Here is a 16,305-nt window from a genome sequence, read left to right on the forward strand (position 1 = left end):
TATAAAACTGTGCGCTGGCGACGTTACCCGCTCTACCGGGAACGTGTTTCGAATGGCGAATCACAGATTTCATGACTATACAATGGGTTCACCTTGCCAGAATATCGTATTGCGGAAGCGTACCTCGAACCTCGTTCAAGAACATATCCTTTCGTACGTTCTGCATCACTTTCGGAATACAGTTACGGAGGGTAACACGTGACGCAAGAGAAACGGGGATGATTATTCGACGAAAAATGAGGTAAATACTTAAAATTCAATGGTTTTGTGGAGGTCCACATTATGGAGAAAATGTAATCGAGTTAATATTGAAAGTGTTTATAAATGAAAAATGAATGATTTTCAGTTATTTGAAAAAGTTGCACAAACCTTTTAATGGACTCTACATTCTGTTCATTTATTACTTTCATATTATGTGAAAAATATTCGATGATAATCTAAATAAATGGAATTAACTACTTTTAAAAAATAACAGATCTTTTTCTTTTACAAATTAGAAACAATTGCTTCGTTTAGGCATTGAATAGAATCCCGTCTTTTAAGCAAATCTGAAGCAGAAATAACATGTTACTATTTCATAATGTTTCCCAAGTACACATTTCACCCGTGTTTGAACATTCCACGCGTTTAACATGACAATTCATATCTTCAAACGTAATACACATCTTTTAAAGTCGCACGTACTCACAGCACTAATTGTTTTGCATTAATTATGAAGCACGTTTAAACTGAATATAAATGCAAACAGTGTGCAACGTGGAAGAAAAAACTTAATTAAGAGAGCGCGTAACAATTTCGGGTATCTAATCACGCAAAATATTCTTTTAATCACAGCACAAATGTACTAGCACGTAGCAGTACGTACTAGAAAATTCGGACTCCTCTCCTATTATTATATCATATTATACCGGTTTAAGCATTTCAAAACGAGAAATAAACAGACAACAATTTTAAAAAACTCAGAACCACTGTCCAACTAAATCTCTAAATTTAAAAAAATACTTAACTCTTTCAATTCTCATCGTTTATCCTTACAAAAGTTACTACCACAATATAAACTGACTATCATTTACAGAACCCTTATCAAACCCTTATAATTACACAAACATTCCCTTCATACGTCCACAAAGAGATCCATCCTCTCTCCAATACGTTACAAAGCCTTTTCCGCCCCTAATACGTTTGATTACGGTAAAGAAAACTTCTCACGTGCAAGAGGATACTGTCTGCCCCTCGAGATTGAATCCGAGCGAAAGCTTTTTCCTCCCAAGGAACACTGTTCCCGGCCGAAAGGGTGTAGCCAACAGAAAAATATTTGTCAATTCCGGCGTCGCGCCGGTCCTTTGGCTGGGGCTGTATTATTTTAACTATCGACAACCGTTCCGTTCAAGACAGACATTTCCAATCTTTGCCAATATTTTACATGAAAAGACGAGGGAGGGCAAATAACCGCGTCCTCCCCGCGCTCACGTTCGCCGTCGAACCTCCGCCGGCTGGCGTCGTCCCGGCAAAATTGAGTTAGCGCTGCGAGTCGCGCGCGTATGAAAAGCTCCGGGAGTTTACTTTCACCGGAAAGCAAATACACCCCCATCGGGAGCAGGCCGTGGACAATGGAGAAGTAAAGAGAATTCGCGTTTCCCGACCGCGTCGCCGTTACCCAACCCGCCTGACTCGGAGGACCCTCCCTTTGATACAATCCGGTGATGTCCTGTTTCTCCTTTTTCACCTCCTTTTTCACTGCACTCCCGGTATCCGTCATCAACGCAGCGACACCGCCCGCAAAGGAGCCAAGTGAAACGTATAAACGATTTAATGGGACGAAACGGAATATTTCGCTGTCCCACCGGCGAACACAGCAACTCGAAACTCCGAGAGCGATCAACGGAACTCGACGTGAGCCTTTTTCCCCGTTTGATAGTGCCTGGTCCATTGCTTTGCGTGTTCTAGCGCATTCGTTTGGTAGGATAATCGAGTTATACGTTCGTAGAAATAATTAAGTTTACTAAACGTACGTTTCATAATTGGATATTGATTAGAATCTTTGACGGTTAAGATTGGAGGACTGAGACATAGGGTTCGTCACGATTGGAACTTTTTGTGGCTGATACTTTAGAGGCTGAATGGCGATTGCTAATTTACATGAGACATGTTTGCAGGTGTGTCTTGAGCCATCCCATCGACGGAAGCAAGAAATCTTCCCTCGAAAGCAATTTTCCGCGTCCCGTGGCAATGTTTCTGACAATGACATAGGTTGGGGGAATGCGAGTCCCTGGCCACGCTCTGTTAGCTCCTCCAGTCGTTAAGAGGATCCTTGCTAGGCCAAGTATCTAAGCAAGCAAGCGCGTTTCATTCTAATGTAATTAATGTCTCGTTCTTTCGACGCTGGCGGGCATGCTTAGCAGTGTAAGCGAGGAAAATGTGAAATAAGAGCGAAACAAGTGGCTCCGGTGACACAATTTCCTGGTATTAATACGCGCGCGCGGGTTCATTCTTCGAACCGAGGATTTTCATCGTTTGCCTAATTCCTGTGAGTCGTCGAGCACGGGAGAAAGCGAAGTGTTTGGTCAAAGGGACCGAGGACAATAGATTTCCTCGAAGCCAAAGAAATACACCAATCGAAAAATGCCTTTGTGCAAATTTACCTTTGATATCCAATTCTTAACCTGTTAATTGTGGAATTTATTTTAAAAAATCTCTCATTTTGCTCGCAATAAAATCAAAAAATAATGTGCGTACTCGTCAGGCGCAGGGCGAATGCACCTAAGGTATATTTTAACGAGAAACCAAAGCAAAACAAAGAACACTTAGATATTTGTCTGAAAAAATAAATAATTCATTGTGGAAAGAAACGCAGTTAACTGGTTAAATAATCCAACTTTCAAATATAGGATCGCCACGATTCCACAAAAGAATAAATATTTATTCTCCGAAAACCGGGTAAAATGAGGAACCAGCATTCACTCTCGAAAGACTGAATATGCAGAATATTAAAAGAGAATTAATAAAAAGCCTCAGCGGGAAACCATTCGGAGCGATTCCAAGCGGTGTAAAAGGAAAACACATTGAAAGCCTCTTACGCGATTTCCCGAAGCCCGACGGAGATTTGGTCAGACAATCGGGCTTTTAAAGAGATTTATCGCATCGGGGGAACAATTTCACGGGCGTCGCGTCGCGCGCCAGGTGAGTGTCCCCCGGTAAGACGCTTTTGATCCGTCCGATGTGATTTCATTCGCGCAATACGGGGACAGATCGAAATGGAATCCGAAAAGCGAATCGCCGAAAGGCATGTCGCCGCGTTATTCGCTTATTAGGCCGAGCCGGGGTCCGACCACTTCTTCTCCTTCCGTATTTCCGGCTTTCCGAGGACCGAAAAAGGAAGAGGAGACGGACGGCGTGAATGCATCCCGTCCCCCGATCGAATCTAACCGGTGTCGATGCTTTCAAAGAGCCGGAGGAAAGAGGAGCGGACCGTGTGTCGTGCTTTTCAAAAGTCCACTCCTCCATTTGTACGGATCCGTTTTAATCATTCCCGCTGATATCTGTTTCCCTTGTTGGAGAGACATCGCCATTCGGCGCTCGGCACAAAGCGAGCAAATTGATGAGAGTACACGGCATTTTGATAAAACTACAGCGGCGCGTTATAACGGGCTTGATCGGGAAACTGATTCAGTGCTTGTGCAGATGGACCACTGGATTAACACCTCATTAGGTCAACTATTCGCGGTCGATCCATGAACGTACTGCGTCATTCATTTGAATCTTAAACGGAGAATGTTGCCGCGCGAGAAGGGAACCGTTTATTATAGTTTGTAACCTTTGCTATTGGGGAGATTTAAAGCTGGTACATGGAGAATATTCAGCGATGGAAGACTGTTAATCGATCATTTTTAGTTCTAAACTTCCAATGGTGGAAACAGATATTGTTCCGTGAATAAAAGTTCGCGGTTTTGAAAGAGACGATATGTTTAGAGAGCTTTACCCGGGGATTGTTCTGACCCCGACATCGAAAGAAATAAATGTTTACGAGCGCGGCTTTAAACCGCGGTTATAGTTCCATTTAAAACGAGTCAATCAAATCAGTTCCACGATACGGGAAATGAATAGGTTTCCCCGTTAAACCACAGTAAACTGCATTAAATAGCGCAGAAGTTATAACAGCAAAGACTTCGCGGAAGCTCTTAGCTCGCGGTTTCAAAATCCCTGTCTGAAGCAGGCCGCACTTTCTGAGGAATGCCAGGCTCAGCGACGTAAATTTAGGAAGGAGCGTAATTCGGCCAACAGAAATTCCCGTTCGTGGCGGTGTATTTGTAATTTCCTGCGTTGTTTGACGAGTTTAGAGGAACGTTAAACGCTGTTCATTCGACGCAATTGTAATTATTCCGCGTTAACGTACGGAGACAATAGAGAAATATTTCAAGGGAATTTCATAGCCTGTTAGTTAATTTTCACGACAGAAACGACCTATTTCGCGCATAATAAACTGTTTCTGTATTACACGAAGTAACATATAATTATATTATATGCATAGATAATCTATATTTGGATACGCCTCTCACAATCGACAGCCTCATTCACGAACCATGAATGATTACTAATCGATCGATTGCAGGTGACGCACTTCGGTGTAGTGCTTCAATCGCTATACTGAAGTATACAGTAATCAGCATCTAACATTATTTACTGCTAGAGAGATCAATCAGTCTTTCAAGTTTACACGAATCAAGAATAAAATTCTAAACTTGCCGGAGATGAAATATTTTAATACTTTGTTCAGTATATCCTAAGATTCCTTCAAAAAATATCATTACCTTTTCATCGAATCTGGTTAATTAAAACTTCCGATTCCATTCCTCCTAGACATGCTGCAATTTGCATTTTGTATATTCGCAGGACCTTGTTATATCCACGAAACTTGAGCGAAACTACCTCGCGTCCCTCAGAGTTATGCTTGCAAATTGATATTAATGGTTTCCAGCCACACTTACTATCAAGTTAATTCATTAAGCAAATAACAATGATGTTTCGAGAGGATTTAACTTATATAGAAAACTTCTCTGTTACCTATATACGATTAAACTACGTAATACACTTTCATTAAATTCGATCGAAATTTAAATAACAATATTTCATCTTTACCATCACTAAAATATATCTCCTTTCACCAGTGCATCCTCGACAAAATAATTATCGCAATTATTCACTTCCACCCACAGTTTTCCGAATCTTTCTTACGAGCAACGGACAAAGCTCGACGATTCTCAGTTTCCGAGAAAAAAAGCCATCAGACCGCGCATTCCGCGGCAGTTTCGGGACACAGGGAATCGTGGTCTACCTTGGTGCAGCGCAGGGCTATAGCGGAAAGACTTTCAGCATTTTTTTGACTGGCAAAATGGAAACTGCCTCCGCCGAGGCCGAAAACTATCCCCGTCCTGCGCACCACAAAAGTCCGGTGTAACAATGGACTTTCAGCTGGGGCCAGGATATCTTTGACAGGGGATGGACCGTGTGTTTGCATGTCCCACTAAAAATCATGTCACACGAAACGGCGAGCAACGACGAGTTAATCAGATTTGGCACCGCCCTGTATGGGCTTCTATAACTGCGGATAAAACAGCCGGGTGAATTTGCAGCCGGCCCCGCCGTAAAAAGGAAAGGAAACGGGAATAATAACCGTACGAGAAGGCAGGGGCAGAGCAGGCTTAAATCGCGACGCCGCGGCCGCAATCACGTAAAATGACGTACCGGCGCGCCGGAAATCTCGGATCCTCTTCAAACACGGAACCCCGAATTCAATCAACAATTGCCCAATTAAATTTATTTCGTTTCATTTCTGCTGGTATGAAATCCCCCGGAACCTATTCCATTACGTTTCATTAGAGCGAATCGAAGTCCTGTTTGTCAGTAATGAATGGACTGGATTTTTATGCAAATGAAAATTTTTATGAATATAATTCGAAAAATAAAATCGTAATTAGAAAGAATTCTTTTTTAGAAGAATATAAAGAGCACTTTGGATATTTTATATATTTTTTCAAGTTGTATGTATTCGTAATCAGACCTACGGACAAAGGGGATATTGATTATTATGACGTGTGAGATGAGGAAAATTAATGTAGATGTGATGAAGAGATTTTTGATGTTCAGAAGTTGTGGAACACCCTTTGCCGGTCACGAGTATCCTGAAATTACTGGACAAATCTTGCATGCACGAAGGCACTGATACTTAATCGACCGTGTCTCTATTCGCTAAGTTTCTTGCTGAGCGAAATCGTGGTTCGATCGGTCGCGCCGGGACGCAATCATGTGGATCAACATTTAATTTGAAATACACTCAGAATCTATTTCAACGATGTTGCCGGTGTCTGCGCTGCAACTCGGCGTGTCTGTACCTTTCGACGATTTCGTAATCTTCCAATTAATCTCGGTTACTCTACACGGTGCTCCGAACTGAGGGGTACGAGCTCATCATCTGATAAGGAACTTAATCCTGAATGAAATATTCGTAAATCCTCACTTAAAAATCATCATTTAGTTTTTCAAGTTCCCCTTGCGCGATGGGTTGTTAAACTGAAAAGTCTCATAAAAGGCTGCATCACCATGGATAGCTAATTATTTATTTCACTTCATTAAATGCGAATAACACGAGAAAAATCGAGACCATCCTAAAATAGATTATAAAACCAGCAAAATTTTTTAAAGTTCAAACCTGTTTTCAGCAACAATATATTACCACTTCAATATCCAATACTTCGATATTACGTATACTTATCGAAAAATGTGGCCGGTACATTAAATATAATTTTCCTATCAAGCACCGCAACTTTTATCCACCACAAACGACTTAAACGTCCCTCGCCGTGAAAGTGGCATTCACACATCGAAACCATAATGGAAATAATCGTCGCGGCGAATACACATCCCGAGGATCGAGGCACATAGCAGCCAATAACCGACCGAATGGAATTCCTCGTGAGAATATAGAAAATCTCATTTTCCCCGCGACTGATACAATTATCCTGGCTGCACGGGCACTGGCTAAAAAATTTACGAGTGGTACGCGGCAAGATGGTATCGCAAGAACGGATATCGTAAAATGGAACAGAAAGAAAGAGAAAAAAAATATACGCGCAGACAGTGTAGAAAGAATCAAAAGTTCGTGCCGAAACATTGAACTGGAATCGAAAACGTTCCTCGTGGGATTTACCGTCTCCTTCGGCGGAACGAGCCGCCATTTTGACGCGTACGGTCTGGAACGAGCTGGCCGGCGAAACCGTTGCCATATTTCCATCGACTGCTCGTCACGGGCTAGGCGAACGCCGCTTCCGATCGAACAGAAGGTATTTAATTGAGTTTCCATTATCAGTCGAACGAAAACATCATCGGAACCCTGGCGTCTCGACGCGTCGATACGTCACGTGGCCATTTTTCGTTTTCGAATATCGAACGGCCGCGCGGCTTGCTTTCTGCCGTGTCGCGTTATCCGACACGCGATATATTTTCCGCGTCTCCCAGGATCGTTCCGATGCACGCTGCTACGTCGCACAAAAGCGATATCCGGTTTTGGTAAATGACACGATGGAATTCATTACGGGGGAACAATGGGCACCCGATGGCAATTGGGTCGAAAAACTCGTTTCGTAAGTTCGGTGTTATCTGCGGATTTAATTTCCCAGTGACACAGTTAGGCGAGAGTTTGTTTAACACGTTGAATGTCGCGCGGTTTTAGAAAGGTAAATACACAAAATGGTAATACTATACTATTGAATCCTTTGATTGAATTGTATTAATACTACACATTCATCTAGCTGAATGTCATCGGATTTCTTTATGATTATACGCGCGATACGTATGATGATTTGGGAGGTGAAAACCGATCGAAGATAGGAATGCAATTTTTTTGATAGTAGAGTTATAATGTATATTTTCTTGCTGGATACGTTGACACGAGATGAGAACAATGGACGCTACTGCGAAAAATAAATAACGCGGTATCGCCGATATTTGCTCGCGTAAAAATGTAACGAACAATACACAAAAGCATTAGTCACTTGTATTCGAGAACACGTGCGCTAAACAAATTTTCCATTTAAATTCTTTCACGGGTGTTGTTCCCCCATGGGACAGCAATGCATTTTGTATTTTCAATTTATTTGATACGGAAAATCACTTCCTGTTCGACTGTTTTATCAGTGGCGCGTTTGCACACCTCTCTGGTGTACATCGATAGAAATAGAAATGTTATTTTTAAAAAAGTTTAATTATTGGCACGTGGAAAACATGGTAGATACATGGAAAATACAATTTCAAGGAATTATCGGGGACCAGTGATCTCATATCTTAGTCCGGAATGCGTATTCATTAATCTGTAACGAATGTTATGTTCAAACATTCGCGGATAAACATTAAAATATTCCACACGAAGCCTTAAATATTCTTCTCCCCGTTTTGTTGCTAACGAGCCTAACAAACGACGCGTTTAAACGCGATAAAATTTTAATTGCGTTAAATGCGTCTCAAATGATTCGATTACGAGTAATTATTCCGCGGCGGTTTGCATTCCAGCCACCTTTGTAATTATAATTCCCCATTAATAAATTCGCGGCATCGGAAACCAAACAACGCATTTTTACCAAGTTCCACGGGGTTTCCGCGAGAGAGCAATTTTACCATCGGTTTGCGGAATAATGCATGAAAGTATAAATTAACTTTTTCGCCGATTGAATATAAAAATACGCGGTTTCAATGAAAACGCGATACGGGTTATTGATCGCGCACCATGCATTTAATAACATCCAATTACAGTAATGCTAATTACGAGAGAACAGAGGAATCTGTCCAATCATCAGACATGGCATTATATTAATTCCTCGGCTATTAAATAATAAATACTATTCTTCGTTGCGAAACTGGTTTGCCCTGAATGCAATGTCCCCGACTAATCGGGTCAATTAAGTTTCCGCTGTTTCACTGTTTTCCCAGATTTATGAATTCTTTAACCCTGAGACATGACAAGTCCTGCTGCTTCGACACATTGAATGAAACGATTTGAAAACCCGTGGTTAAATTACACCCGTAACATTGCGCTGTTAACGAGTCCTAGAAAAAGTAGAACGTGCCCGCAATTTTTCTGCGGTTTCTTTTTTCTCGGGACCGTGGTAACGTTCGATCCGGAGGAATCTAACTAGTTTCCACCGGAATTAGATATCACTTTCGCGCGGGTCTCTCAATCGCGCAAAGCGCCGCAGGTGACTATATAATTATCCGAACGGCACGTCGCACAAGGTAGCTAGCAGGCTTCTCGGCAAAGTGGAATTCTCATTTTCTTTGTACGTGACCCGCCCGATGGACTTTTCACATCCTGCCGGCGCCGCGCTTCGTTCCAGTAAATTGATTTGTATTCAATTCCCCGTTCTATTCTCCCTGTTGCCGCCGAATTAGCGCTACCAAACCTAACCGACCGCGCTTATTCGACTAAGACTGCAATAATTCGATCGCCACGAACTGGAGCATTTCTATGTGTTTCAATAAAGAGTCAGTAATAATCTGCTTAATGTAGTTACGTAACTCTTCGGACATTGAATAAGTATCTCAGTGATTTCGATAATTAAAAGTTTGAAGAGAAAATTGTGAATATTCTGAACTTTATTTCTATTTACGCTGCTGATTTGTTTCATACTTATGCATTGAAGAGTTAAGCTTGATATTTCGAAATTATACACACCACGGCACGTACGATGCCAAACACTTGTGTTGTAATAGCAGAGTCAATGGAACGCGAGAGGTTAAATACTGTAAAGTTATACTGTATACAGTACGAGGTCATTACCCAGTAATTTTGGAACACCATTGCGCGCATAAATGCAAGTGGTTATTTTGGGATTGCGGCTTTATCGTCGGCAAAATTGTGTGGATACACGGATTGGATTCTATAACAGGGGAAACGTTTATATAAAATTCCCATCTCAATATTCCTCAAATTTTAATCATCTGTCACGGATTTTGGTATTTTATACGTTTTTGTTCATGTTAGTTCAAAGGTATCGAAACAATCGGTGCTGTAGCCAAACACGTAACGGAGAAACGAAATTTTAATTGCCATTAAACACACTGACAGTAGCAGAAATATCGTAACAGTATTTCCGACGAGCGAGATTCGGAAGAAAAGTTAAATGAAAGCTTCGCAAAAACAACGTCGAACGAACGTGGAATAAATCGAAAGGCAGGGATAACGACATGAAATTTTCAAGGCGCAATCCACACTTAATCTCATTATAAGTTGACGCGTCCGCGACCCGATAAATTCACGGAATTACTCGTGCAAGTGTCGAAACTTCCCGGAGACAGGAAGAAGTTTCGTCCCCGAAGAAAAGAAAACGACTCCTGCAGGACGAGCCATCGAATTCTCGCAGCGGCCGCATCTCTTTTCGCTCGGTCTTCTATTTTAAGTGGTCGCCTTCGCCTTTTGGATGCGACTCGGATTGCAACGATTAAACGGCCGATAGACGAAGGGGCAGAAAAAGGAAAGAAATGGAGAAAGCAAGAACTGAAGGAGGGAAAGAGAGAGAGAGCGCGAGAGAGAGGAAGAGGAAGAGGGCGCGAGAAAAATGGCGACCGGCCGCGGGGAGGACGAAACAGCCGAAGAATCGAGGAACTTACGAACCTGACCGGTGCGCAATTATCGAAACTGGGTCGAGCCACTCTCGAATATTACCGTTTGGCCGAGCACCGAGACAACTCGATAGAAAACTCCTAGCGATTACAAATACAGCGACAACGGGCGGCCATCGTTGCCAAACTCGATGCCGGGCCGCGCCGCGCCGCGTCGCGTCGCGGCAAGAAACACCGAAGTTTGATTAAACTTCCGAATTAGTTATATCTCGCGCGACAGGGCAGGGAAATAACGCGATCTGCTTCTTCCACGGGAACTTTTTTCGCTCGTTTCTCGTGAATCTTAACCAGATTATTTTTTTAAATGAGCTTCCACCGCTAGGGACGACTCCGTTGCAGCGTGAATTCGCGAGTATTCGAACCGGAGGGAAATAGTGCAGCTTTTCATTGTAACACGTTAGCGAATAAATTCTTTGTGTCGGCGGTATTGTCTGTTTTTTTTCCTCTTTTTTCCAGAAATTCGCTGCTTTTGTCGCTTTGTTGGAAATGTCTACCTCTCGTTAGATTTTTGTAACGGAAATCACTGTTGTATTTCTTTCAAACGTTTCTCGGTCGAACGATTAGTAACGTCAAAGGTCTGCCGCGAATTTGAGGACAAATTAATTTTTCTGTTGGTTTCTGCTTGATTTATTGTGTTTTCGCGGGAACTAAGTTGCTTCGGTGTGTATTCGCCTTAAAGCGTAATGGCGCCGAGAAGTCAACTGACCACTCGAAAGAAAGTCGATTGAAGTTAATGGTGGTCTTTACCGAACACAAGGCCACTTGATCCATTTTAGGGACCATTTACTGTAATAATGATTGCAGTCATACGGGCTTTCCAATTTCTGAAGCGATCTTCCGCGTCCGTTTTCTTTTGCGAATGCTCCGAACAGACCAAAGAATTTTATACTTCAGCATCGTACGGAAATTAATTATAGTTCTTTCCGTATAAATTACAGAACGTATTGGGGCAAATGTAAATATTTAACGGAGCGGCTTGCTAACATTTCATTGTAAACGAACGAAATCAAATGAAAATTTCGTTAAATTATTTACGTTAATTTATTGTACATTAGCTTTCAACGGTCGTTGGGAATATGGCGACTGTTGGGCGTCGTAACGTCGGATGTTTAAATTTAATACATATACATTCATTGAGGCTAATAGTTTACTAAAATTTCATTTTCTGGTTCCTTAAATTATTATTGTATGATCTGGCTAATTTACCTTCTGATGGGTGACAGTAAACATAATTTAAATTTGTAATTAGTCTTCAGCCCGCAGCCTCACGTTCCACACTTCATTTCACCATTAAACTGTTTTAAGTGCTGTTCGAAAACTTCTTCCGCCTAATGTGCTTTCCAAGACGTTGCAGATGGCGCTGTAAGCAGTCTGCGAGTAGGTTGCACAGGAACACTTGCATCTGATTGGCCGAATCCATTGTTTTCATGGATTCCCGAAAGATGGCGCGACTGATTTCATTTCACAGAAACAATTGACGATCTTGTTAAAGTATCACGTTGTTGGCCCTAGCAACGTAAATGTCATTTGGCGGTTTAAAGTTTGAGTAGCTCACTGTGCTTCAAAAGTGAAAAGTGAAAACCATTATTGACAAGTGTCATTTCTTTGTGATAATTAAGCACAAGGCTCATTTAAGTACTGCAAAACTAATTTGCAATGTTGTTAGAAGACCCATGACAAATATCAGTTTGTGGAAGATGATTTTCCAAGTTGCAGATACACGAATCTGAAAAGATGCTACTAGCAGGTTAATTATTCATTATTAATATTACTAACCAACTAACTGATGAATTACAGGCAAATGTTACTATAATATAATGTATAGCTTTACTTAGAATATTTTAATCTGAAATGTACAATTTTAGGAAGGCCACATTTACTATTCCACTGCAACAGCTACAGGCAAGCCATCAAAGTATAATTTTACTGCGAACCTTCACTTAGGTTTAAAGTTTAACGAAGTAACATTTATCTCGAGGATTAATGGAACATATAATGTTAGCACAAACACTCGACATAAACCCCGTATTCAACATGAAAATATTAAAATCATAAAATACTCTATGGCAGTATGCTTATTGCATAACTTTCGAATCGTATAAACTTTGATACATCAGGTGCAGGTAATTTAACGCGGAAAATTAGAGAACAAGCTCGCGGCGGTAATTTATGTCGTAACTCCGAAGTACTGTTTCGGAATACATTATCTATGAATATGCAAAATTTGGGCAGTAACGTGTCAAATATTTTACAAGCTGAATAGAGAAAAATATTCAACGAGAATATCGTTGCGCAAGGAAGAGACATTGGGGGCAATAATTGTTACGGTCTTGTTCGGCTGTTTCGTGATAATTTGGGGTTGCGTCAGGAAGGTCCGGTGTTACACGATGCCCAACCATCGAAGTAATTGGCCTAATTGCCGAATGCAATTATCCGGAATTAGTCCGCATAAACCGCTTAATTATCTTAACCGTCTCACTATTTTCATTGTTTCTCAATCCGGTTCTCATTGTTGATTTCGTGTTACTGCGGGCCGCGCCAATCTGCCTGTCAATCTCCATCGAGACACTCTTGCCCCGTTACAATCGATATTCCCCGCGTTGATGGCACCGGGAGCAATTGAAATTCAAATTTCATGATACGGAGTCACATCTTCAGTCTTCCGAGGCCAGGGGAGCTTTTGATATCGAGTTCAGTAGTAACCAACGCTGCGACCTCCTATCGCACAAACATCGGAAAATAAGGAGTTTCATTAAAATTTCTCTAATATCCCCTTGAAACATCAACGAAACTAACAGCTCCCGGTTTGAATATTTCCATTATCAAACGCAATAACCTTCTTCCTGATAACCAACGCTGCCTATCGCACAAACATCGGAAAATAAGGAGTTTCATTAAAATTTCTCTAATATCCTCTTCCAATATTGACGAAATTAACAGCTCCCAGTTTGAATACTTCCATTATCAAATGCAATAACCTTCTCCCCGATGAATTGTGTAGTATACTCTCGATTTAAGAAGAGCCATTCTTGTTCTCCAAAATGGCGTCCAATATTTGAAAGGAAAGGCGGGTATTCCGCGCGGAGCGTAGTTTCAGTTTATTAAGTAATAGAAAATGAAACCGATGGAACTACGGTGCAGCATTGAACACGACGTACCTGCAGTTAATTGAATACTTATTGAATTCATTCTCAACGTCACGATATCGATCGCAAATTTTAATATTACGATGAATAAGTCCCGCGGAACGTAACAGTCCGCCGAGTAATCAATTCCGGCGTTAATTAAAATCGTCATTGACTTCTTTCAAGAAATTTAAGGCGGGGGAAGGAACGTTTCCGTGACGTGCCACGGAAATACATTAATTAACGCGCGCATTGATCGCGCAAATAGCGGTCTCAATGAAGCAGTCGGCCGGCTTCTACTTAGACGGGTCTCGTCGTCGGACGGAAACAAGTTACCGCGCCGGGTTTTCCGTGGTCGTTGGTTAACGGCGCGCCGCCCCGGTTCGCTGCGATTGGCCAATTAAGATTTACGCTTTTCGAGGAATGACGGGCCGACACGACGATACTGCACGGTTCGACAGTTTTCCTGAATTTATCGTTTTGTCGTTTGTCCCTGCGGCCGGCGTTCCAGCACGGCACGACGCCTCGGCCTTTCTGCCCGCGGATTTATTTGCTATCGCGGCACAACATTCGGAACACCACAAAAGACGCGATAGCGATACATTTTTCAATGGAACATACGAGACAAATCTTCTGCCCCTTTTGTAACTCGTAGCATGCATTTTTTACATGGTATTCATTGTCCCGCGACTTGTAATTTGAATTTGTTGTAGACCGCGGATGTTCGTCGCGATGTTTTATTGACCGGTTTCGTATGATTCGCGTCCGATGGAAATTTATTCCCTCTGTTAACTGCTGCAATAGCTTGAAAATAATATCAGGATCGATGCAAGTATTTTAACGCGTTTTCCCCGGTACTTCGCGCGGTGAAATATACGAAGGAAACATGGGAATGTAGAACGATGAAGCAGCGACACAGCTAGCGATGTCTTCATATTAAATCACACGAATAACCATTTAATTCCGTCTACCGTGGTTTGATTCCTTTTTTCCCGTTCGAAATGTATCACACGATGACTTTTGTTACTGCAGTCCGAAGCGGTTTTATCCCCTCGTAAAGTCGTTTCATCGTTTCAGCACTGACGAGGCTAATTTTGAGAAAATCTCTTGAAAGATTTTACGCGGCGTCTTCCGTTCCAACTTGATTGAACGACATTGGACTGTTAGAATCCGAACTACCCACCGAACATTTCCGAACTATCTTTTCATACCTAATCAGCGGATCATAAACTTTCTGATTTCACGTTCACAGTCTCTTACCGACGGTTCCTCGAGATTGGTTCCTAATAAGATTAAACTATTTCAACGGATACTATAACTACATAATATCACCTTTCACGCGCCACGGCGCGGTACAATAGCCGGCACACGAATTTCCCAAAGCACGAAACAAACAAGCTCGCAAGAAAGGAACCCCGGTATTCAAAATAATTATCCCCAAACCCGTTTATCGATCCGTCGCGGACAAACCCCGTACTCCCTTCCAAGTAACAGAAAAGCCGAAGTCGGTTCTAATTAACGTCGCGGGACGTGTTAATTAATTTCGCTGACCGTATTCTGTGGTTATTGTTACAGAGCAACAGGAGCCAGCCAGCCATCGGCCTGAAGGAGATGCCGAAGGTGCGGGTAAGTTTTTCCACGAGTATTATGCATATACAACAGCTTGCAGCGCAGCCGTTGCCTCCTACACAGCCCCGCCCCCGCAGGCCGCCCGTCAGTTTTTGCGGCACAAAGACCGAATTCAAATAGGGTGTCCGCGGCAACGATCCCGCTCCAAACTAGTTAGCAAGAGCTCGTTAGAAGCTCCCCCGATCGATGCACACGACCGAGTTTCGCCGTACTTTTGGGCAAACAACTTTTCAGCCGAACCCCCAACCCAGCCTCCTGCTTCTTCGGCCTCCTCGAGGGAAGTTGAGATAGGTGAACGCACCCCTTCCCCTCCGCCAGGCCAATCCCCCTTACTCTTTTTCTCCCCTACCCGCCTATTGGATATATGTCTTCGGCGAGCAGCGAGCCACGAAATCGCTCAAGACGGGGCTGCAGGGGGGAGCGTATAATTTTACGACTTTAGTTTTCGCGGTTCCCCCGTGTTCGCCGGCCTCTATTTGCCGACAAAAGTATCGGCGGGAACGACGTCATCATCCGGATGCTCGCTTGTAATTTACGGCCGCGGAATTGCTCGTCGCGGACCGCGCGGCAGCCGAGCATTAACCTCGGTTATGTTTTCGTTCTCTACGATGAGCGGTGCCCACCTGAACTGGATACCATTTACTTGATAGGTATTAAACTCCGCGGTGCTTCAAGTCTTAATTGGCGCTGGTAAGTTGCTCGCAAACGCTGTTATTACGTCGGATTGTTTAACGCAAGGTGGAAACTTGATCGGACAAACTTGGAATCGTTGATGGGTTCCGCCGGATGATGGAACAAGTCGGAGTTTTTAAGTTCCGCGAACACTTTGCGTTACATTAACCGGATTAATCATTCGATACCAGCCGGAGCTAACAAGCTGTGG

At 42.6% G+C, this 16,305-nt stretch overlaps 1 protein-coding gene across 1 annotated transcript in view; it reads left to right on the forward strand.

Moving 5' to 3' along the window:
- Positions 1-16,305, forward strand: part of LOC116432825 (uncharacterized) — a 474,592-nt gene that overhangs the window by 5,172 nt on the left and 453,115 nt on the right. Inside the window, exon 2 of the mRNA XM_031990240.2 lies at positions 15,369-15,419. Within this exon, the coding sequence (XP_031846100.1) occupies positions 15,369-15,419 (51 nt within the window). The remainder of the gene's footprint in view (positions 1-15,368; positions 15,420-16,305) is intronic.

Source organism: Nomia melanderi, chromosome 9 (genome assembly GCF_051020985.1).
Source record: "Nomia melanderi isolate GNS246 chromosome 9, iyNomMela1, whole genome shotgun sequence".
In the NCBI taxonomy this organism is placed as follows: domain Eukaryota; kingdom Metazoa; phylum Arthropoda; class Insecta; order Hymenoptera; family Halictidae; genus Nomia; species Nomia melanderi.